The sequence below is a fragment of the Mixophyes fleayi genome, chromosome 4 (assembly GCF_038048845.1).
Source record: "Mixophyes fleayi isolate aMixFle1 chromosome 4, aMixFle1.hap1, whole genome shotgun sequence".
Lineage (NCBI taxonomy): Eukaryota > Metazoa > Chordata > Amphibia > Anura > Limnodynastidae > Mixophyes > Mixophyes fleayi.
Window position 1 is genome coordinate 340,927,038 of NC_134405.1, and position 22,779 is coordinate 340,949,816.

The 22,779-nt window shown below is 45.9% G+C and overlaps 1 protein-coding gene and 1 long non-coding RNA gene across 3 annotated transcripts in view; one reads left to right on the plus strand and one right to left on the minus strand.

Annotated features, from left to right (window-relative positions):
- The window catches only part of LOC142153279 (uncharacterized), a 43,597-nt gene that overhangs the window by 13,911 nt on the left and 6,907 nt on the right, over window positions 1–22,779 (plus strand). The gene's annotated exons all lie outside the window — the stretch shown is intronic.
- CACNA1C (calcium voltage-gated channel subunit alpha1 C) overlaps window positions 1–22,779 on the minus strand; it is a 278,371-nt gene that overhangs the window by 2,813 nt on the left and 252,779 nt on the right. Inside the window, 18 exon segments of the mRNA XM_075210714.1 lie at window positions 2,725–3,027; window positions 6,550–6,656; window positions 6,788–6,897; window positions 7,520–7,642; window positions 7,768–7,794; window positions 7,969–8,306; window positions 10,373–10,507; window positions 13,427–13,554; window positions 15,244–15,324; window positions 15,327–15,344; window positions 15,939–15,981; window positions 15,983–16,042; window positions 17,162–17,258; window positions 18,546–18,673; window positions 19,682–19,844; window positions 20,092–20,183; window positions 20,782–20,847; window positions 21,508–21,636. Of these exon segments, the coding sequence (XP_075066815.1) occupies window positions 2,725–3,027; window positions 6,550–6,656; window positions 6,788–6,897; window positions 7,520–7,642; window positions 7,768–7,794; window positions 7,969–8,306; window positions 10,373–10,507; window positions 13,427–13,554; window positions 15,244–15,324; window positions 15,327–15,344; window positions 15,939–15,981; window positions 15,983–16,042; window positions 17,162–17,258; window positions 18,546–18,673; window positions 19,682–19,844; window positions 20,092–20,183; window positions 20,782–20,847; window positions 21,508–21,636 (2,148 nt within the window).

Sequence of the window (22,779 nt, forward strand, 5' to 3'; positions counted from 1 at the left end):
TCCGTGCGCTATATAGGTCCATTCATTCAAAGAATCTCTTTCTAGCACATAAATCTCCACATAAACTGCTCAGTAATGTTAATGACAGATCTTTGTTACAATGTGTAATACCCCCGGTCCAATGTCACCATATTCAGTATAACGGTCTCCAGATAAAGGCTCGCTAGAATAATCTTTATAAAAAAAATTCTGTCGCGTTTCACCGATGTTGTGATGTCATCAGAGGCTACAGAGTTATCGCCCCCCCCCCCTTCCCCGCTTCAATTAATTAGCCTACACTTCATTAACTAAGAAAGCTGATTTAAAAACAATAAAAATACTAAAAATAAACAATGAATAAAGAGAAGGGAACTGAATACATCCATCAATACTAAGGAAAGTATTCCATACAACGCCACAAAAACACAATCAAAACATAATATTATGAATTCACAAACTTGACTCCTAAGGTCATGCACAATTGGATTAGTGCATAACTGTAAAATGTTCAATAACTAAACAGTTTTTTTATTAACATACAGTAAATCTACACACCTTTATGTGAACGCTGAGCATCACTTCCACTGGCAATACGCACAATCACCAGTAGGGGGCAATACGCACAACCACCAGTAGGGGGCAATACGCACAATCACCAGTAGGTGGCAATACGCACAATCACCAGTAGGGGGCAATACGCACAATCACCAGTAGGGGGCAATACGCACAATCACCAGTAGGGGGCAATACGCACAATCACCAATAGGGGGCAATACGCACAATCACCAGTAGGTGGTAATACGCACAATCACCAGTAGGGGGCAATACACACAATCCCCAATAGGGGGCAATACACACAATCCCCAATAGGGGGCAATACGCACAATCACCAGTAGGGGGCAATACGCACAATCACCAGTAGGGGGCAATACGCACAATCACCAGTAGGGGGCAATACACACAATCACCAATAGGGGGCAATACGCACAATCACCAGTAGGTGGTAATACGCACAATCACCAGTAGGGGGCAATACACACAATCACCAATAGGGGGCCACCCTCAATAAAGGAGTTTATACAACAGCTAAAAAAGGCATTTTGAAAACTATACAAACAGATTGTGAATCCCAAAAGCTACACGCACCTTTATAAAAAATATGAAATAAATCTACGCCTAATTACTGCCAACACGTTATGTAATGTAATAGTTTCATTGAATTCATCTGGATACACAGACCTAACTCTGACGTAACAACCTAAATCTCCACCACGACCGGTGACTGGCGCAGAGCGGGCAGTAGAGCCGCTGCTGTAGCGTATCGTGCGTGAAATGTGCAGAACTCCGTGATTCTGCCGCTTACCCCAGCCCACGCCTGGAGAGGTGGGAGGGGGAATTTCCAGCGTAGGCCAAGTACAGTAAGGGGGCGTTTGCACAATTGTTAACGGAAAGCAGACCGGGAAAAAGACGCAGAAGTGGAAAGAGCGAATAACGGTGATTACGGCCTCTGGCACCAGTGAGGATTTTTATGTTTTATTGATGTGTTTGTTGTACAAAAAACAAACATAAAAACATGTGTGCAAGTGGGAGAGTAAATTACGCCCAATTTGCGACCAACTCTACATCAGGTCCTACTCAGGCCTTTCTATTTACTATCTTGCAGTTTAATTACCTGCAAATTAGGCTAAACCGACCCAATGTTGTCAACAGTCCCTCAACCTTCTCCCAATTCAGCTCAGCTTCTCCAGCTTTGTCTTTGAGCGCTCCGACCAGCACCCCTGTGCTTCAGCCTCACCCAGATCCACCCGCACACGGCGACACCTAAATACTCTCAACCCGATCCACTCCAGTGCGGCACCGCCAACCACATACAGTCTCCGACAACCTCAACCGGACACCAAACAGACCGGCACTGCCGAACGCCACTGAAGGAAATTTCGCTCTAAAGCCAACTAGCTTCACTACAAATAGGTGACATCCTCCTATCACTAGCCAAGCAAATATACTACACTTCTCTAATATCCACTATCCTCTGACGCATGTTGCCTCTATCAACTTGTTCCTCTGCCCATCTGCACCACCTCACAGCCCAGCTCTCCTCCTATTCTTCACCAAAGTCACCACCTGCCCTCAAATCTTCTCCTCACCCTCAATAACGCCACAATTTCCTCAGTCTCCCAAGTCTGCTGCCTCGGTGTCACACTCTCCCTCTGCTTTATTCCTCACATCCAGACTCTCTCCCAGTCCTGTCACCTCCACCTTAGAAACATTGCCAGAATACGCCCTTTTTTTTAGTCAACATGCTACCAAAACTCTCATCCATTCTCTCATCATCTCCCGTCTTGACTACTGCAACCTCCTCCTATCTGGTGTTCCTGACACCCGTATATCCTCACTTCAATCCACCCTAAATGCTGCTGCAAGACTGATCTTCCTCTCTCACCGCTCCACCACTCACAGTACCCGGCACTGGTTCCCTGTGTCCTCCAGCATTAAATTACTCACCCTTACCTACGAGCCCCTCAACAACATGTCTGGATTTGTCTACCTTGTATGGCCTGTTTTTCCACATTGTCCTGCCCTGCCGGGGGGCACATTACAAATCAAAGACAATAATAATAATTCTGTATACTAGGTCCCATAACTGGAGTTGGCCGCAGGATCTCATCCATCTATACAGACATGTCTGAGGTGGTGTCTGGTTCTGACAACAGGATACAGGTCAGTAACATTCGGTCTCCTCACCGCTTCCACCAAACTGCTGGCGCTGCCGTGGTGCTGCCGCGTCTGGTCCGGCGCGTGGCAGGGGACTGTGAGGGAGGCTGGACGGGCTCCCCCCAGGCTGCAGTCGCTGCAGTGCACAGAGGGGAAGCTGCTGTTTAGGTTTCCTTTGGAGCTCGGGTCGCCGTGTAATCTCAGCGCTGGCACAGTCTGTTGCGCCCACCCTCGGGAGCAGGGCGTGGCGGGCGGCGTGGAGCAGAGCCGTGAGAAAGCTGTGGGCGAGTGACTCCTCCGCAGTAGAGGGCTGAGGCCGGCCACCGCTAACGCCTGGAGATAGAGGAGGGGGGGACAAGCGACACAGGTTGATGTTTCTGTCAATCTACATGATAAAGCAAAATACAAGGCAGACGTCATATGAAGTGTCATTTGTTTACTGTAAAAGGATGCCATTGCCCAAGGCAACTCCTGGCACATTTTAACTGGTGCGGAATAAAGATCTGTGAGATGGCTCCAGAGGTAACACATAAGAAACAGCTGAATATATGTTTCAAGTTGAACTGAGGACACAACTGTGTGGCATAATTTATTATTATCATTTATTTGTTAGGCGCCAAAAGGTTTCCGCAGCGCCGTACATAGTACAAACAGTAGACCATACAGGGTTAAACAGTACAGAACGATAAACACAAAGTACCAATGCTTCAGTAACTCTGGGACAGCCATATGGAGTAAGGACAGAGCAGAAGAATAGGTATGGAGACACGAGGGAAGAGGGGCCCTGCTCATAAGAGCTTACATCCTAAGGGAGGGTGGACAAATCAGACAGGAGAGGGAGCTGGTGATGCCAGGGGGGAGAAGAAGGGGCCAGGGGAGAGAGGGGATAGCGAGCAGAGTAGATGAGGGGTTAAGTGGATGGTTGATAAGCTTTGAGGAACAGGTGAGTTTTAAGTGCTCGTTTGAAGGAGCACAGATTGGGAGCGAGACGGATGGAACATGGGAGGTCTTTCCAGTGCAGGGGGGCAGCTCGGGCGAAGTCTTGGATTCTGGAGTGGGAAGTGGTAATTAGAGTGGAGGAGAGGCGACGGTCATTGGCCGAGCGCAGGGAGCGGGCAGGAGTGTGATTGGTGAGGAGGTTAGAGATATAGGGGCAGTAGAGTTGGAGAGAGCCTTGTAAGTGGTGGTGAGGAGTTTGAAGAGGATTCTGTAGGGGATGGGGAGCCAGTGTAAGGCGAGGCAGAGAGGGGAGGCAGAGGAGGAGCGGCGTGAGAGAAAGATGAGTCTAGCAGCCGCATTGAGTACAGAGCGGAGGGGGGCGAGATGTGAGAGGGGGAGGCCAGTGAGGAGAAGGTTGCAGTAGTCGAGGCGGGAGATGATGAGTGCATGGATGATGGTTTTGGTGGCGTCTTGTGACAGGAAGGGTCGGATGCGGGCGATGTTGCGCAGTTGGAAGCGGCAGGCTTGAGCAAGGGATTGGACATGGGGGCAAAAGAGAGAGAGGAGTCGAGGGTGACACCCAGGCAGCGGAGTTGGGAGACAGAGGAGATGGTAGTGTTATTAACAACAATAGTGAGGTTGTGGTGGGAGGGGAGTCTAGGGGGAGGAAAGACAATGAGTTTGGTTTTAGAGATGTTAATTTTGAGAAAGCGGGAGGACATCCAGGAGGAGATGGCAGAGAGGCAGTCAGATACACTAGAGAGGAGGGAGGAAGAGAGATCAGGAATCAGGAGAAGAAATGTAAAGTTGAATGTCGTCAGCATAAAGGTGATACTGAAGACCGAAGGAGGAGATAAGGGCACCGAGGGAGGATGTGTAGAGCGAAAAGAGTAGGGGGCCGAGGACAGAGCCCTGGGGGACTCCTACCGAGAGAGGGGAGGGGGTGGAGGAAGAGCCAGACATGGAGACAGAGAAGGAGCGGTTAGCAAGGTACGAGCAGAACCAGGAGTGGATGGAACCAGAGAGGCAGAGAGAGAGAAGAGTTTGCAGAAGGAGGGGGTGGTCCACGGTGTCGAAGGTCGAGGAGGATGAGTATGGAGAAGTGACCCTTAGATTTGACCGATAGGAGGTCATTGGTCACTTTGGCCAGGGCAGTTTCAGTAGAGTGGAGGGGGCGGTATCCAGATTGGAGAGGGTCAAGGAGGGAATTGTCCGAGAGATATCTGGTGAGGCGACAGCAGACAATTCGCTCAAGAAGTTTGGAGGCGTAGGGGAGAAGAGAGATGGGGCGATAATTGCAGGGAGTGTGCTGCCATTACACTCTCCCTGCCTTTTTTGACAGCTACCGTAATATTTTTTTTTTTTAAATTTCGGGGCCAAAATTAAGGTGCGTCTTATACATGGGGAAATACGGTATATTCATTCTCAAACTTTGAGTAACTGGTTTCTGGGAGTTTTGGTTCTGAAGGGCGAGGCCGGAACTGGTTGGCTTGTCTGGCATGAAATTTTCATATTTCACATTTTCCCTTAATACTACGGATCAGTGCTCTGTCTCTACCTTTGAAGCCCTCTGTTTACGCCAATCCTCAGCAAAAGTTCTAATATCTACGCTTTATTATGAGCTTGCTTCTTCCACCTCGACTCTTAGAGCCCCCCATGAACTAGCCTGGGAACGTGACCTTGGTGAAGAGCTGTTAGATGAGGAATGGTCAGAGATATAGGAGAAAGCTGCCTCTAGTTCTATCTGTGTTAGAATCAAAGAGAACGTCTATAAGGTGCTATACCGATGGTACCATGTGCCTTCGCGTCTCCGTAGAATCCTCCCTGACTCGTCTGATCGGTGTTGGCGAGGGTGCTCCCACGAGGGCACATTCCTCCATATATGGTGGATGTGCCTAAATCTGTCAAGTTTCTGGCTTGAGATCAAAGGCTTGATTAATTCAATCCTTCAGGTGGATATTCCCCTGGAGCCTAAATTCTTTCTCCTCCCTGTGGGAGCTCCCTCGGCACCCCGACATCAGAATAAATTAATCAGGCACATTCTCTTGGCAGCTACCTGCCAAATAGCGGCAGACTGGCGACTGTAATCCCCTCCCTCCATGCAGTCCATAATCAATAGAGTCTGGCAGACTCAACGGATGGAGTATATGACCAGTATTATTCGGAACTCCTCGAGAGCCTTCACCAAGGTCTGGGACCCGTGGTTATCCTTTATTCAGGCGTGTCCACCCTTTACATAACCCAGTTCTAATACTTAATTTCTTTCTAGGACTTCTCTTTTCTGTTACATTGGATCTAGTCACTGCTAACCCTCCCACCCTTTATCCTTCTTCTTTCGCTCTTTCCTTCTTCTGTACTCTTCCTCTTCTCTTTCTTCTTCTCTCCTTTTTTTTCGAAAACTCAGGACAACTCATTATCCCTATATCTAAATGTTTGGTTGACTTGATGATTCACATGTTTTATGCTGGTCGCAGACTCTATGCTATTTTTGACTACTGTTGATAAGTGTATTCACTCTGTCAATCGTAGTCTTCTGTTAATCTGACTTTGCAACAATAAAACTTTAAAAAAAAAAAATACTACGGATCAGCTTCTCCCAGACAATCAGACACTGAGACATTACATAACTGCTATGTCCAAATAGCATTGGCAGTGCCAGCTTCAGCAATGGATGGGCATCTTCTGAACTACGTGTGATCCGGGCGTGGGATCTCCACAATGCTACTAGTTGGGGGTGGAAGTGTCTGTAGTTCTCCCATAGGGAGAGATTTAGGAGGATGCAGGGAGTGAGGGAGAACGGGCAGGACGGGGACGAGAGCGGAAGTCCCAATATGGAGAGAAAGAAACAGAATGAATAATAAGAGACATAAGAGAGACATAATTTAATGGTAAAGGGAATTACTACTGTGTACGGACCTGATGGTGCACCAGGTGAAGCTGCGGCAGCACGGCTTTGGGTGACGTCTCCCCACCTTGGTTGCGGTACCTCCTCAGGCACTCCAGGTGGAACGACGCCCTCCTGCCTGCAACAAAGGTGTGGATAATGTCCAGCAGCTCTGAACTTCTAGACTTCTAGCCCCGATGTACCAACAGCACCCCCTAGAGTCTAGAACGAGCTTTACAATCTCACACTAACAAATGACATGCGGGTTACCTAACGAGGCAGAGCGCAGGAAGCTTCTTTTGGGAGACGGACACAGCCCCCTCTCCGCCTCTCCCTCTGACGGGGTCAACTGTCGGCTCTCCTCATCGTGGTCTGAATACCTGCGGAGAATGGGTAGGGTGTGAGATGTGTCTATTGCGTTATTCCTGCACGTCACTGACCACGGAGGTAATGGGAAATGAGGCTCAAACAAGTAGGGAGGTCCAAAAGCAGAGGTAGGTGGGACTTTTAATTTTTCTGATATTTATTGCTATCCTGCACCTACGTATGTAATCTGCGGACAAATGCACTGAGGCAGCATTATGTGAATTGTATACTACCAAAATTGGTCTTGGTGATGTCGAGAAATAACAGTTTGGCGGCGGACGGTAGATTTAGATGTGAGAGTCGACAATACCCCATGGATGATACATGGGGGCTTATAATATGGTTGTGTAGCGTTATACACAGCACAGAAAAAAGCCTGGTGTGTGTTTCTGAGTATGCCTCTGTTTCTGAGTACATCTATGTGTTAGTGTGTGTCACAGGCAGGGAGCAGTTACTTCCCAGGAAGGAAGTTACTCCTTTGCAAAGCAGCTGCTGTTTGGTTTTATAAACCATGATGATATAATACATTTGTATCTTTCCTAGCAGAATTCTGTCTCCTGATTGGTTTTAATTCTCCTTTGTTGCCTTCAGCAGTGTCTCACTTGCCACATTTCAGGTATAGTTATATAGACTCACATTTCAGAGCAGAGGAGACTGGGCTCACTGCTGTACTCTACATCCTCGCTGGCATCGTACGTCTCGTCCTGCGACGCCTCCTCCCGGCAGATGATCGGCAGTCGGCTGTCTCTGGATACTGAGCTATGGAGGTAAAGGAAGAAACCTCAATGACCTAGGCCTCAGATTATAACATCTAACTTATGCTCAGCAGAAATCTCCTCCCCGCGCCTGATGCAAGTAACAGATCCCAGGGAAGTAGAACCTACCGTCCCCAGGCCTCGCAGCGACACGTCCTGGGTCAGCGATAAAAGAAACAGAGAGAGAGAGAGAGACAGTCACGTGGGGAGAGAGGAGACCTCTCCTGGTATATACACAGCTTAATCTCCGGACGTTGGTCTACAAAACGCGCCAGATTTGCGGCCGTCATGTCACCAGGGAACGATTATTGAACCCCAGCGGTATCTTACCTCTTGGAGCTGAGTTTCCACGATCCGTGTGTGCGCACTGGGCGGCTCTGCCCCTCTACGGTGCTGACGGTGCTCTGGTAGGTGGGCAGGCTGGGAAGACGTACCAGGGCAGTGTTGTTGGCATTATTTATGTTGGCATTGGAACCAGAGGAAGAGTAACTGCTGGGAGTAAACGTAGAGTCCACCAGCTTCTCGTGGGAAGGGGAATCTAGCTCCCCCGGCCCACCGGACGTCTTGCTGATGTGAAGAGGCCTCTGGGTGGTGAAGGTTTGGGGGAACGCACTTCGTACCTCACTCTGGTAGTAGCTGACGTGATTTCCAAACAAGCCTCCAGCCCTCTGGGGAAACAAAAGGAGACACAAGAACGACCAGTGAGAAATATGGGTCAATAATCTGCAGCGACCGGCGAGAGCCCCTAATCCTGGTGGATATGTACATAGAGACGTAGGAACAGGAAGACGCAGCGACAGAGCACGACTGTGTGGAGAAGACGTGACCACAATGCGGGACAGACGAGTGCGACAATAGAAGAATCGGTGACAGAGAAATATTACATTATGGGCAAAGGCTGTGGCAGTGTCCTGGGAATCACATACATCTATCATTAGAGGTGACAGGAACAGCCGGACATCTATCCACCGGATCACCACTTGCTACTTAGTGAAACCTGTCACGTTACATTATCCAACAGAGAATAGCTAAGATAACTTTTCCGTTGTAGCAATGTGACTAGACCCAAACCACTCCTGTAATGGGGCGATATAAAGACTACTGGACTGCGATGTGCAGAAGGTAGAGAGGAAGCGAGAGGAGTCTGGCTCACAAAGGGTTAATCCATATACATTCATCCATAGAATGAGAGGCGGGAATGTATCCCAGGGGGACGATATTACAGAGACTGCACTGTTATAGGATGAAGGATACAACATAAAGCAATGAGGGATTTGATAAATTCAGATGAAAAATTCAGTGTTAAAGGACAATGGACTCAATGTAACATAAGAGGGTAAAATGTGACACAACAATTATATAAGAAAAGATGAGAGATACAATGTTACAGGGATAAGATAGAATGTTATAGGATGAAAGATACAAAGTTACAGGGTGAGAGATACAATGTTACAGGGTGAGAGATACAATGTTACAGGGATAAGATAGAATATTATAGGATGAAAGATACAAAGTTACAGGGTGAGAGATACAATGTTACAGAATGAGATACAATGTTACAGGGTGATAGATACAATGTTACAGGGTGAGATTCAATGTTACAGGATGAGAGATTCAATGTTACAGGGTGAGAGATACAATGTTACAGGGTGAGAGATTCAATGTTACAGGGTGAGAGATACAATGTTACAGGGTGAGAGATTCAATGTTACAGGATGAGCGCTATAATGTTACAGGGTGAGCGCTACAATGTTACAGGATGAGCGCTACAATGTTACAGGGTGAGAGATACAATGTTACAGGGTGAGAGATACAATGTTACAGGGTGAGAGATACAATGTTACAGGGTGAGAGATTCAATGTTACAGGATGAGAGATTCAATGTTACAGGGTGAGAGATACAATGTTACAGGGTGAGAGATTCAATGTTACAGAATGAGAGATACAATGTTACAGGGTGAGAGATACAATGTTACAGGATGAGAGATGCAATGTTACAGGGTGAGAGATACAATGTTACAGGGTGAGAGATACAATGTTACAGGATGAGATACAATGTCACAGGGTGAGAGATACAATGTTACAGGATGAGATCCACAATGTTACAGGGTGAGAGATACAATGTTACATGGTGATACAATGTTACAGGATGAGATCCACAATGTTACAGGATGAGATACAATGTTACAGGATTAGATGTAATGTTACAGGGTGAGAGATACAATTATAGAGAGATACAATGTTACAGGAAAAGAGCTACAATGTTGCAGGATGAGAGATACAATGTTGCAGGATGAGAGATACAATGTTACAGGATGAGAGATACAATGTTACAGGGCGAGAGATACAATTATAGAGAGATACAATGTTACAGGAAAAGAGCTACAATGTTGCAGGATGAGAGATACAATGTTGCAGGATGAGAGATACAATGTTCAGGATGAGAGGTACAATGTTACAGGAAAAGAGCTACAATGTTACAGGATGAGAGATACAATGTTACAGGGTGAGAGATACAATGTTACAGGGTGAGAGATACAATGTTACAGGATGAGAGATACAATGTTACAGGGTGAGATACGTAGTCTGTATGACTTGTTACGCTCCTCATAGACTGTGTGTATCAGCAGAGCTCCGTATGTGTTGTACCAGTGTTGGTCCTCCCAGTATTACCCGCAGTTCCCTTCATGCCCCCAAATCCCCCTCTGCAGTTATTGCAGCATTTCCTACACACCCTGAAGATGTCGTCCTCGGACGCGGCAGACACGGCCTCTTTCATGGCTTTGTCCAGCTCCTCCTCTGCGGTCAGATCTCCGGAAATAGCTCTGCGGATCTCTGGCCCAATATCATGCAGTGTGCGCAGCCCGGCCTGAGGGGGAACCACAAACATCTGGGCAATATGCCGGTGCGGGGGGCAGAAATCTCCCACATCGCTCCATCATAATCCATCACCAAACACAGTTATGTCATAACGCAACTTACAGCAGACTCAGGGTCAGTCCTGGTCTAGGGAGCCCCCCGGGGACTGTTATACTAAGAGAGGAAATGGGGAGTGGTCTACAGGGTGGGGGGTGATGAGTCTGTACAGTGCGTTATATACAGGGCGGGGTACACAGTTATGTACAGGGTGGTATATACAGTAAAGGATGGTATATACAGTTATGTACAGGGTGGTATATAGGTATATACAGGGTGGTATATACAGTTATGTACAGGGTGGTATATAGGTATATACAGGGTGGTATATACAGATATGTACAGGGTGGTATATACAGATATGTACAGGGTGGTATATAGGTATATACAGGGTGGTATATATAGATATGTACAGGGTGGTATATAGGTATATTCAGGGTGGTATATAGGTATATACAGGGTGGTATATACAGCTATATACAGGGTGGTATATACAGCTATATACAGGGTGGTATATACAGATATGTACAGGGTGGTATATACAGATATGTACAGGGTGGTGTATGGCTATATACAGGGAGGTATATACAGATATATACAGGGTGGTATATACAGTTATGTACAGGGTGGTATATAGGTATATACAGGGTGGTATATACAGTTATGTACAGGGTGGTATATAGGTATATACAGGGTGGTATATACAGATATGTACAGGGTGGTATATAGGTATATACAGGGTGGTATATACAGATATGTACAGGGTGGTATATAGGTATATACAGGGTGGTATATACAGTTATGTACAGGGTGGTATATAGGTATATACAGGGTGGTATATACAGATATGTACAGGGTGGTATATAGGTATATACAGGGTGGTATATACAGATATGTACAGGGTGGTATATACAGCTATATACAGGGTGGCATACACAGCTATATACAGGGTGGTATATACAGCTATATACAGGGTGGTATATACAGATATGTACAGGGTGGTGTATGGCTATATACAGGGAGGTATATACAGATATATACAGGTGGTATATACATTTATATACAGAGCAGTAAACATAGTTAAGTACCAGGTAGATTATACAGCTAAATACTATACTATTATATACAGGGTGGTATATACAGCTATATACAGGGTGGTATATAGGTATATACAGGGTAGTATATACAGATATGTACAGGGTGGTATATAGGTATATACAGGGTGGTATATACAGTTATGTACAGGGTGGTATATAGGTATATACAGGGTGGTATATACAGATATGTACAGGGTGGTATATAGGTATATACAGGGTGGTATATACAGCTATATACAGGGTGGTATATAGGTATATACAGGGTGGCATATACAGATATATACAGGGTGGTATATACAGATATGTACAGGGTGGTGTATGGCTATATACAGGGAGGTATATACAGATATATACAGGTGGTGTATACATTTATATACAGAGCAGTAAACATAGTTAAGTACCAGGTAGATTATACAGCTAAATACTATACTATTATATATATAGGGTGGTATATACAGCTATATACAGGGTGGTGTATAGCTATATACAGGGTGGTATATAGCTATATACAGGGTGGTATATACAGATATGTACAGGGTGGTATATAGGTATATACAGGGTGGTATATACAGATATGTACAGGGTGGTATATACAGGGTGGCATATACAGCTATATACAGGGTGGTATATACAGATATGTACAGGGTGGTGTATAGCTATATACAGGGAGGTATATACAGATATATACAGGTGGTATATACATTTATATACAGAGCAGTAAACATAGTTAAGTACCAGGTAGATTATACAGCTAAATACTATACTATTATATACAGGGTGGTATATACAGCTATATACAGGGTGGTGTATAGCTATATACAGGGTGGTATATACAGCTATATACAGGGTGGTGTATAGCTATATACAGGGTGGTATATAGCTATATACAGGGTGGTATATACAGGTGGTGTATACATTTATATACAGAACAGTAAACATAGTTATGTACCAGGTAGATTTTACAGCTAAATACTATACTATTATATACATGGTGGTATAGACATATATAGAGTAGAATATATACAGTGGATAGAATAAGTCTACACACCCTTGTTACAAGTGAAATGAAGATAATTCATGTCCGACCTTTTCTACCTATAATGTGACCAACAACAGTCAAGTGAAAAACAATTTTTCTAACAAAAAGAGAAAATAAAAACTATGATATCTCTGTTGCATAAGTGTACACACCCACACACTAATACTTCTTCACCCGTAGGGCGTGACCAGTTCCTGCAGCTCCTTTAATGTTGCTGTCGGCCTCTTGACGGCCGCCCTGATGAGTTTCCTCCTTGTCCTGTCATCAGCTGTGGCTGGACGTCCTGGTCTTGGACAATGTCCCTGTTATTGATGACAGTCCTCAGTGTCCCATGGCACAGGTACACCCCTCTCCTGATTGGTAGATGTTGGCTATCCCAATAGGATGTAACCCAGGAATCTGCCAGTTGGGGTTAATCACTGTCATTGCTAATGACAGTTCAACATGATCTTGAATGTGATTGGTTAACTCTGATCACAGCTACAGACCCATTATGGAAGGGTGTGCACAGTTATGCAACCGGGGTATTGTAGTTTCTTCTATTTTAATTTATTTTTCCTAAAAGTGGTCTATTTGAATGCAAATGTTGTTAGTTTACCCATCAGGGATTATTGTAGCCCCAAAAGCACCAGTTAGGCAACCGCTGAGGTGCGAAAGGTCTTCTGGTTGTGGAGAGCAAACAACGTTCCCATGTAACAGACACATATATACTGTATATACATCGTATAGCGCGTACCTGCAGGGAGAGGGCGTTGCGCTGGGAAGGTTTTCCTACCAGCCCCTGCTCTTTACGCTTCTTGAATTTCCGAAAGTATTCCTGGATCAGGAAAGTGGCATAAAACTTCCCCACCGTAACTTCGTCATCTGGGGGGAGGGAGAAAATAGATATTTCCAGGAACAGGGTTATAATAACGAACCATCAAAAGTGCTTCTCCTGCACTCAGTAATGTTGTCGCATGTTTTACATATAGATGTATCTCCTCCGTACATATAGCTACATCTATTAATGACTTAGGGCTAGATTTACTAAGCTGCGGGTTTGAAAAAGTGGGGATGTTGCCTATAGCAACCAATCAGATTATAGCTGTCTTATTGTAGAAAGTACTAAATAAATGAAAGCTAGAATCTGATTGGTTGCTATACGCAACATCCCCACTTTTTCAAACCCGCAGCCTAGTAAATCTAGCCCTAAATCTCAAATACAAGTTGTCTTCTATAAAACAGCTGCCTATTTCATTCCCAAATATGTACAGAGTTGTTTCATTGGCTTTGTAGGGTGTGATATCTGAAATAAGGTTTTCATTGAAATTTGTTTCGTAGACATAACAGATCCCTGTCCTCAAACCTATAGGAGAATACAGGAAAAGTCCTTATTGTCTGATAACCAAAATACAGTATCAGTATTTACTAGAGGATGTTATGGGGGAAATAAACCAAGGAATTTATCCGATTATCCGTGAGGCTACATCGGCAGCTGCCAGAATGGAGGTTTCGTTCCCTCTTCCTCTGGATCAACGCAGATAGAGTTTATGAAGGTTGCACTAGAAGAACTTATACAGCAGAAGGTTGGACTCGACTAAATACAATCGGGGGCATTTAAGAAAAGTCGTTTGCAAAATAATTCTTGCGCAATGATGTCGTCCAGTATCTATAATAAAATGAAGGTTTCCCGGCGCTCCCTTGTGAATTGGGGAAAAATGGGGCGGACTTAGTCGTCTTTACCTTCAAAAGAATATGCCCTTTCTTACTCAACAAGCTACCAAAACTCTTATCCAATCTCTCATATTCTCTCATGTTGACTATTGTCACCTCCTGATATCTGGCATTCCTGACACCCATATATCCACACTTCAATCCATCCTAAATGCTGCTGCAAGACTGATCTTCCTCTCTCACCGCTCCATATCTGCTGCACCACTCTGCAAATCCCTACACTGGCTCCCTGTATCCTACAAAGCCCTCAACAACACCAACCCCTTCATACATCTCAAACCTCATATCAAAATACTCTCCCTCCCATCCTCATAGATCTACCTCTGACCTGCACCTTGTCTCATCTCTGGTAACCACCTCTCACTCCCACCTACAAGACTTCTCCCGTGCTGCTCCCCACTTATGGAATTCCCTACCATGCCCAATCAGACTTCCCACAGCCTTCAGATGTTTAGATGCTCTTTGAAAACCCGTCTCTTATTTAGAGGTGACCTTATCCCCGATAACACTATTCACACTAATGCACCCTCACACCTATCCAGTCTCCACTCTGAGCAACAATCGCTCCTCTTGTTTCAGCTGTGCCCTCTTCCTTTAGAATGTAAGCTCTCTAATGAGCAGGGTCCTCCATACCCTTTGTTTTCATGTCTCCATTCATTTTGTCTGCCTTGCCTGTGCTTGTTTTATGTATGTCTGTTTTACGTATGTCCTTGTCTTCCCCTACTGGTCCTTGTCTTCCCTACTGTATTACAGAGCTAGAGTAAAGAGCATGCACACACATCTGTGTATATATTACATTAGGGACACTGTGGTGGCATTGGCCTGCAGTATCCCACTCACCACCAGCAGGGGCACCACCTGGTCCCAGGAGCTTCATACTGGTTCTTTTCCAGATCTTTTTAATAATGGCCCTGAGCTCTCATTGGCCTGTTCCAGATTACCTGAGAGGCCGGAGGAAAACAGAGGGGTGGGAGCTTGTTAGACTCATTAGAAAAATGCAAATAATTCACCTCCTAAAGGACAAGGGACTTCTGGGTATAGATATTTACAGACCAGCCCTCTGAGTCACCTACAGAAAGAACTGTCTCTGCCTAGTATGGGCTCATCAGTGCAGGGCTGGTGGTTCTGTGTTATTCAGAAATCCCCTCTCCCTTTGAAGAGCATTAATTTAGTTGCTGCACATACAGGATTCAGAGTTCACAGAGCTTTGTAACACTGCTCCGTGGTGGCGGAAACAGGGACTCAGTCCCTACTTTTAATGTAAACCCATTCCTGGTCTCAATGTTCCTTTAATGGTACTAAATGACAATTCCAGTATTCGCAAATGTCTGAGCTACTGGGATGCATCCAGCATAACTGGCACACAGATAAGGCGCTGTATCCAACAGCAACGGCATCACATTCTGTCTAGTACAGAAAGGGAAACGTAAACATCTGATTGGCTGCTACAGGTTACAGCGCCAGGTACCTGTGCATTCTCCTGAGACTCTGCCCAGTCTATAAAGGTTATGGACAATACCGCAGGACGTACTTACCGTCAGTTTTAATGCATAGAGAGGTCCGAACCAAAGCGAAGAGGAGTGGCGTTAAACATCACCGTTCCGTCGCTGTTCAGCGGCATGTTCATGGCGACTAATCGCTGTACGAGAGAGAGAGAGAGAATCAGCCGGTGTAGCTACAACATGGCCCCCGTTTCTATATCACCTTCATTTAAGGAATGTTAATGGGGTTTTCCATTTGAAAAAGTAATTTCAGTAACCCCCCTTCTCTCCTAATAACAGTACTTAGGGGATTCGCTGTGTATGACAACATGCCTGTGTCGAAAAAAACAAAATTGCTAGGGGGCATCATCCACGCTGGCATGACCACCTTCTGTGATGGCAGCCTGGCAAAGTCACTACCCTCTTGGGTCTACCGGCACTTCTGCTTCGCTGTGCATGCACTGCCACGCCCATCGTCCAAAAAGCAGCACAGGGACCCCAGTAGGGTGTCAGGCCCTCCCCCAAATTTTTCGGGGGGGGTGGGGGGGGGGGGGCAGTGCCAAACATCCCTGTGTGCGTTGGATATTATTGTATTTGCACAGCAGATTTTGCTGTTAAATTTGTGATATTTGGAGCCAATCTAGACAAATTGGCCTTGTATCAAAGCTTTCGTTGCCCTCAAACGATTATGAAGCCCTATAAGGATCTGATCCAAACGAAGCGGCTAATTATTGGGCACCCCCCTGAAATGAAGTTGGTGTTTTCTGCCATCTGCTTCTATGGTCACTAAACAGTGTTGACAATAAACATTTTGGACTAATCACATTCAAATTGGTAATGATCAGAAATTAAATTGCTTTCCTCTACCAGGGAAGGTTCTGTACCCCCCCCCCCAACCATAACACCAGGAGAGGACCCCTTATTGGTGAGATGCAGCAGTACCCAGTATTAATGTAACGCTGTAGCAGCACAGGATGTATCTGACACTGACTGATTCCACACACATCCATTAGGAACCAGATATAAAGTTATTACAGCACGTTAGATACTTCCTTTGCTGCTACATTTTACCAAGTGTCACACACAGTCCGGGGCTGGGACTGGTCTAGAAGAGCTCTGGGCTTTGGGCAGATAGTCCCATGGAGAGATAGAAGAGACATATTGACAGGCAGGAGATATAACTACAGAGGTCACTGTGTGATTACTATGATCAGGCTCCTGGCGACAGGTAAATGGAAATGATACAATGCGGTTCCTGCCGCCTGTTACTTCTGTACCTTACAGGCCACGCGGTGCGGACACAGCTTCCCAAATCCCAGCGGGGGCTGGATCCGCCGCAGCAGGGTCACTACATCCAGGTGTTTGATTCGACCCCTAGGGAGACAGACAACAGGGGGCGTCACAGAGCTGATCTGATCCATAACCAAGGACGTAACTACGTGGTGCAGAGGGAGCAGCAACTACAGGGCCCAGCAGCTTAGGGTGCCCATCGGGGCCCCTCAGCTGCAGGGGCCCCATGTAGCTGCCATCCGTGCTTCTCTAGGCTCTGCTCTCCGCTGCCATCTCCCCTGAGCGCTGCAGCGCACAGAGTAGAGCGCGGTTTCCTCTGTCATCGATTCAACGATAGTTCCATAATCAGTTCGCATGTTCTTTTGTCTCGCAAATCGTAGGCAATCACGGTACTGAGTGTGTGAGAAAATATGTTGTAATCCGCAAATGTTTGATCAAACTCCTGCATGGTGCAAAGAAAATAGGTGAAGTAAGAATATTTTATCACACAATTAGTACCGGAAAAATAACGCTGGAGGCAAGAACAGACACCGGCTTTCAAAACTAAGTTCTGCTCAGTGGGAAGGGATCCTTCCTGTCCGAGCAGTAAGTGCGGAGCGTCGTCCAGCAGAGCAGCCAAGCAAGTTAAGTGAGAGGAGGGGGCACATCCCTAGAAGCCTTGAGGGATCCTTCAAACTTTTGCCATGTGGCCCCCAAATTTCTAGTTAAGCCCTTGGGTATAACACTATGTTGCTTAAGGAATTGAATGGGGAATAAGCTTTGTACACGAGCTACAATTCCGCCTGTTCCTAAAGCCACCGTGCGGCTTTCCGGCAGAGGTAATGTGTAGCATCGGGGTTGGGTCTTACAGACAGGGCTGGACTTGTTATCACATTTCTGGGGGAAGATTTCAATAAATTGAGAGCATCATAGGAGACAAGAAATCAGTTAATGGTCCATGTTTAAAGGACACAACGCCACGGGCTGTTTTGGGAAGATTGTCATCCAAAACATGTTTTTTTTTCAATGACTGGCAAAACAGTATTAACCAATATATTTTTGGTAAACGTCACAATGTGCATCGCTTTCTGTGTCACTCTTTGGTGATGGGGCAGTGTCACACTGCCATCTAGTGGCGGGAGAGAAAGACTTCATGTTTGTGTTACCGGGATAGAGAATTAGAACCCGGCTTAAACTCATGGTTCATAAGATCTGTTTAAATGAAGTGGTTATAGATAAGGAAAAAAGTTATATATATGAATATTAAATGACTCTTTACATGTATCCATCAATAGGAATGGTAGTGAGAAATATCAGGTTATTGTGACAAGAAGACCCCGTCTACGGATACATGGGTGGTCTCTATGTGACAGCTCCGTCTCTGGTCCTTACTTGGCCTCTGGATCATACTCTGCCCAAATCCGTTTGAATTCATCCAAATGATGAGGGCCCAATATGGACCAATCCCGCGTCAGATAGTCAAAGTTATCCATAATGACCGCAACAAACAGATTGATGATCTGCAGAGAGGAAGAGACAACAAACGTGACATATAGGTGACACGCTGTGTATGAGCGGAGGACAGGACCATAATCACTGATATATACCCTGGCACACGGCTCCCTAGACGCAGTAACATTAAATATATAGTGATAATTACGCAGAATGTCACCATGTGCTACTTGTGTATGCAGCATGTACAAAGAGATGTACCGGCACTGTACCCAGAGGACTGTCAGTGTACCCAGAGGACTGACACTGTGTCTAGAGGACTGTCAGTGTACCCAGAGGACTGACACTGTGCCTAGAGGACTGTCAGTGTACCCAGAGGACTGTCAGTGTACCCAGAGGACTGTTAGTGTACCCAGAGGACTGACACTGTGTCTAGAGGACTGTCAGTGTACCCAGAGGACTGACACTGTGCCTAGAGGACTGTCAGTGTACCCAGAGGACTGACACTGTGCCTAGAGGACTGTCAGTGTACCCAGAGGACTGTCAGTGTACCCAGAGGACTGTCAGTGTACCCAGAGGACTGACACTGTGTCTAGAGGACTGTCAGTGTACCTAGAGGACTGACCCTGTTTCTAGAGGACTGTCAGTGTACCTAGAGGACTGTCAGTGTACCTAGAGGATTGGCAGTGTGCCTAGCGTATTAGCAGAGTACTTAGAGGAGTGATCGTGGGCATAGATGGAACTGAAAGGAGAATTGCTCTTGCGCCTTGTCTTGTAGCAGTAATGTACAGCATGTTAATGCACTATATGCTCTATGATGATTTTTCTTGCAACTTTTATATACAACCAATTATTACCCTAATCATTAATCCTATTTAATATCCTCGTGTAAAAGTACATAATTCCCTAACCGTTACATTCTAATAATATACTTAAAGTTTATTGCGTTACTGACGCACACTGGTTCAGCCGGCAGAAGGCTAAGTAGTAGGAAATACATTACTAACTAGACATTCAACCCTGGGTCCCTGAATCGGAATCCTTTCCCATCGTTTACCCCTGGGGTTCACACTTACCAGGAAGGCGCAGAGCATGTAGAAGCTGATGAAGTAGAAGACGGCGAAGCTGCTCCCGCAGGTGAAGTCTTCTTCTTCGGTGGAGTTGTCAGAGTCGGGTTCACACTTTTTGTAGGGGAGACAGGCCAGCATGATCTCCTGCCAGGCTTCCCCTGTGGCACATCTGCCAGGTCACCATCAACCAACCGATGAGAATCAGGAGTGGAGGGTGGAATAGGGGAGGGACAAACACACAAAAAATGTAAGTTAGAGGGTGGAGGCAGAGTGAACAGGAATTCTAAGAGGAGAAATAGAAGCTAGGTTCAATACTAGTTAATGAGAAATTCTCTCAGTGACTGAGTTCAACTCATTTCTGAGACCAGAGTCCCGAACTAGTTCAGCCCTTTACCCCATTTCCAAAATTCACAAACCTGAAGAGCAGCAGGACGGCTTGTGGGAAGGTCTGAAAGTTATTGTTCCTGTTGATTTCTGTGGTGTCATTCAGAGCAATCTTTCCAAAAACCTGTACAGAAATTGGTGTCAGCAGTGGGATGTATGTGACAATGTTAATGTGCTGCCCAAACATCATGAGTCAAAATAACAGACGAGTATAAGAGGAAAAGGAAGAGGTTAAACCAGCTGCTCAAAGACTGTATATTGTACTGGGCTAAGCAGGCAGCAGTCTACAGGCTCAAAGGCGTTGGGCAACAGAACCTCTGTTATCATGTACCCACCGCTAGTGCACAGTGGAGGCTTCACCGAAATTCATGAGAAGGCTGTATATCAATTCTTTACAAAACTAGTGACATTACTGTGCCTCGTGCCTCAATTCTGTCACTAGACTGATTAGTTCATCTCAGGCCGGATCCCGGCTGCGCGATACCATCATTTGTGTCATCACGCAGCGGGAGGGGGGCTGACGTCAGGGTCATGATGATGTGATTTACATGAATGGACCCAGCACCTGCCCCTTGGACCTCCCCTCGGAGGCAGGGCCTGATAACAAGAGAGGGAAGTGGGGTCCTGGAGGGTGACATTCCGGAAGAGCAGGTGAGTTCGTCATTCATTACTAAGGTGGTGTAATATGGAGCTTATGGAGAGGTGATATTCTGTATCCTTACCTGCATGCCTATCACCGCATAGATAAAAAACAGCATAACAATAAGGAGAGCCACATAGGGGAGCGCCTGTGGGAAACAAAACAAAGCAAAGTCAGTAAGAAAACCGAAATAGGGAACGGGAAAAATCAGCATTTCTACGCCAGTCGTCACTGCCCAGACACCCAGGTTACCCTCTGCTAAAGTCTGTTTGTCTCTGTAATAGAAATCTCAGTGTGTGAAAGTTTTATAGTGACTGCATTGATCATGGGGAATAATCTGTACAGAAACAAGGTTCCTGATGGAGAAAGGATTCCTAATTGCAGGAAATAAAGTCAGTCGGTACTGTAATGCCGGCTGAATACTAGAAACATAAATCACAACAAGACCAAAATATACATTTTATGAAGAGTACGGGGGTAGGACCTCGCTCAGACCTTCAAGAGCTTCCCTAGCTGTAAGACGTCCACACCTGACCCCTTCACTGGACCCAGCCGCTCCAGGACTAACGCCATCTGCATCCAACGCAGGGGGGTCCGCCGCCTACCCAATGCAGTAAGTAAATGTTGCACGAGGGTACACACATACCATAAAGTCATTTGAAGGTGGGAAAACCCTGACCTAGTCCATTGTGTGTTATATTCTCCGCTAGCGTGACCTCAACATTCTGTCATTGTGTCCAGTGAGTAAGTCATGTGGTTATGCCTGTGCCTTGGAGGGGCGTGGCTTAGAACAGGTGAGTTGTGTTACCTGGAAGGACTTGATGAAGGTCCAGAGGAGGGTCCGGATCCCCTCTCCGCGGCTGAGAAGCTTCACCAGACGCATAACTCGAAAGAGCCTGAAGAAAGTGATGGAGATTCGCGAGTTCTCCTCGCCCTGCTAGAATATACAGTTGACACAGGTTATAAAGGACAAGCGGGGTAACTGGGTCACCCACTTTGTGATAGAGAAGCTGCTCCCTGATAATGCTGTCTGTCCTACCCTGCAAAGCCCCATGGTTAGACCCTCGTACTCGGCACACACCTATAATAAGACCTACAGCCAATGCTCTTTCATGTCATGTGTTATATATATAACGTACTACCGTCGCCTACTCAATGGAGGCAGCCATTTTGTGGCCTGAACCAATATTGACGCGGCTACAGCTTATCAATTCACAAAGAGCCTTGTGACTCCGTAAGGCTGCTGGTACCTAGAGAATTGATAGACTGAATATCGCTTCACCCCACCAAATGGCTGCTATGCCAGTGCCCTAATGCGGATAAACACTAAAAAGCCTGGCCAGTATTGCCAACCTTCCTCCGTTTGATCAAGAGATCACAATCCAGTCCTGGTTTTCTCAAGCCTTCCCTATCCAGAGCGGTGTTGATCTACAGCGGACCAGAATGCACTGGGGTTAGAGTGAGGTTGGCGATACTATACAGTACACAGCCCTGCCACAGAGAGAGGGCAGAAAGCCTGTCTAGATTTAGGAACTGCCGGGGGATAAAGTTGGCACTGTAATTAACTTGAAGACCTCTGCAGCCTCTAATGAATATTGAACTCATTAATATGAATTAGGATCCCTACGATCAATCTGCGTTACAATGTAACATGTACTGTACACCGTGCACACTTAAGTCTTTAATCTACAGGTTGTCTTCTGCTATGTTTAATATATATGTATATTCTTTCTACACCCCCCCAATAGCTGCATTGAAGCCCCCTCCCGCAATCCCATACACACCTGCTGAAAGGACAAAAACACATCAAGAGTTAAGAGGACAGAACGGTTAGATTTCTTGCTGAGAACATTCCAGGGCCTGAATATGTTGGCGCCAGACAGCGCTGCCTCCTCGCGCACTGCAAAATGTACAGACTGGGCCATTGGTCTCCATCTTTCCGGAGACGATGGAATGTCCAACCTCAACTGTTTCTTACATTGGTACTTTTATGTACTACAAATAGGTGTTGGTGATTTCATTTATAGTATTAGCTTGGTGTGACTCATGGGGTAAAACCTAAGAGGGAGAGACTAAATTA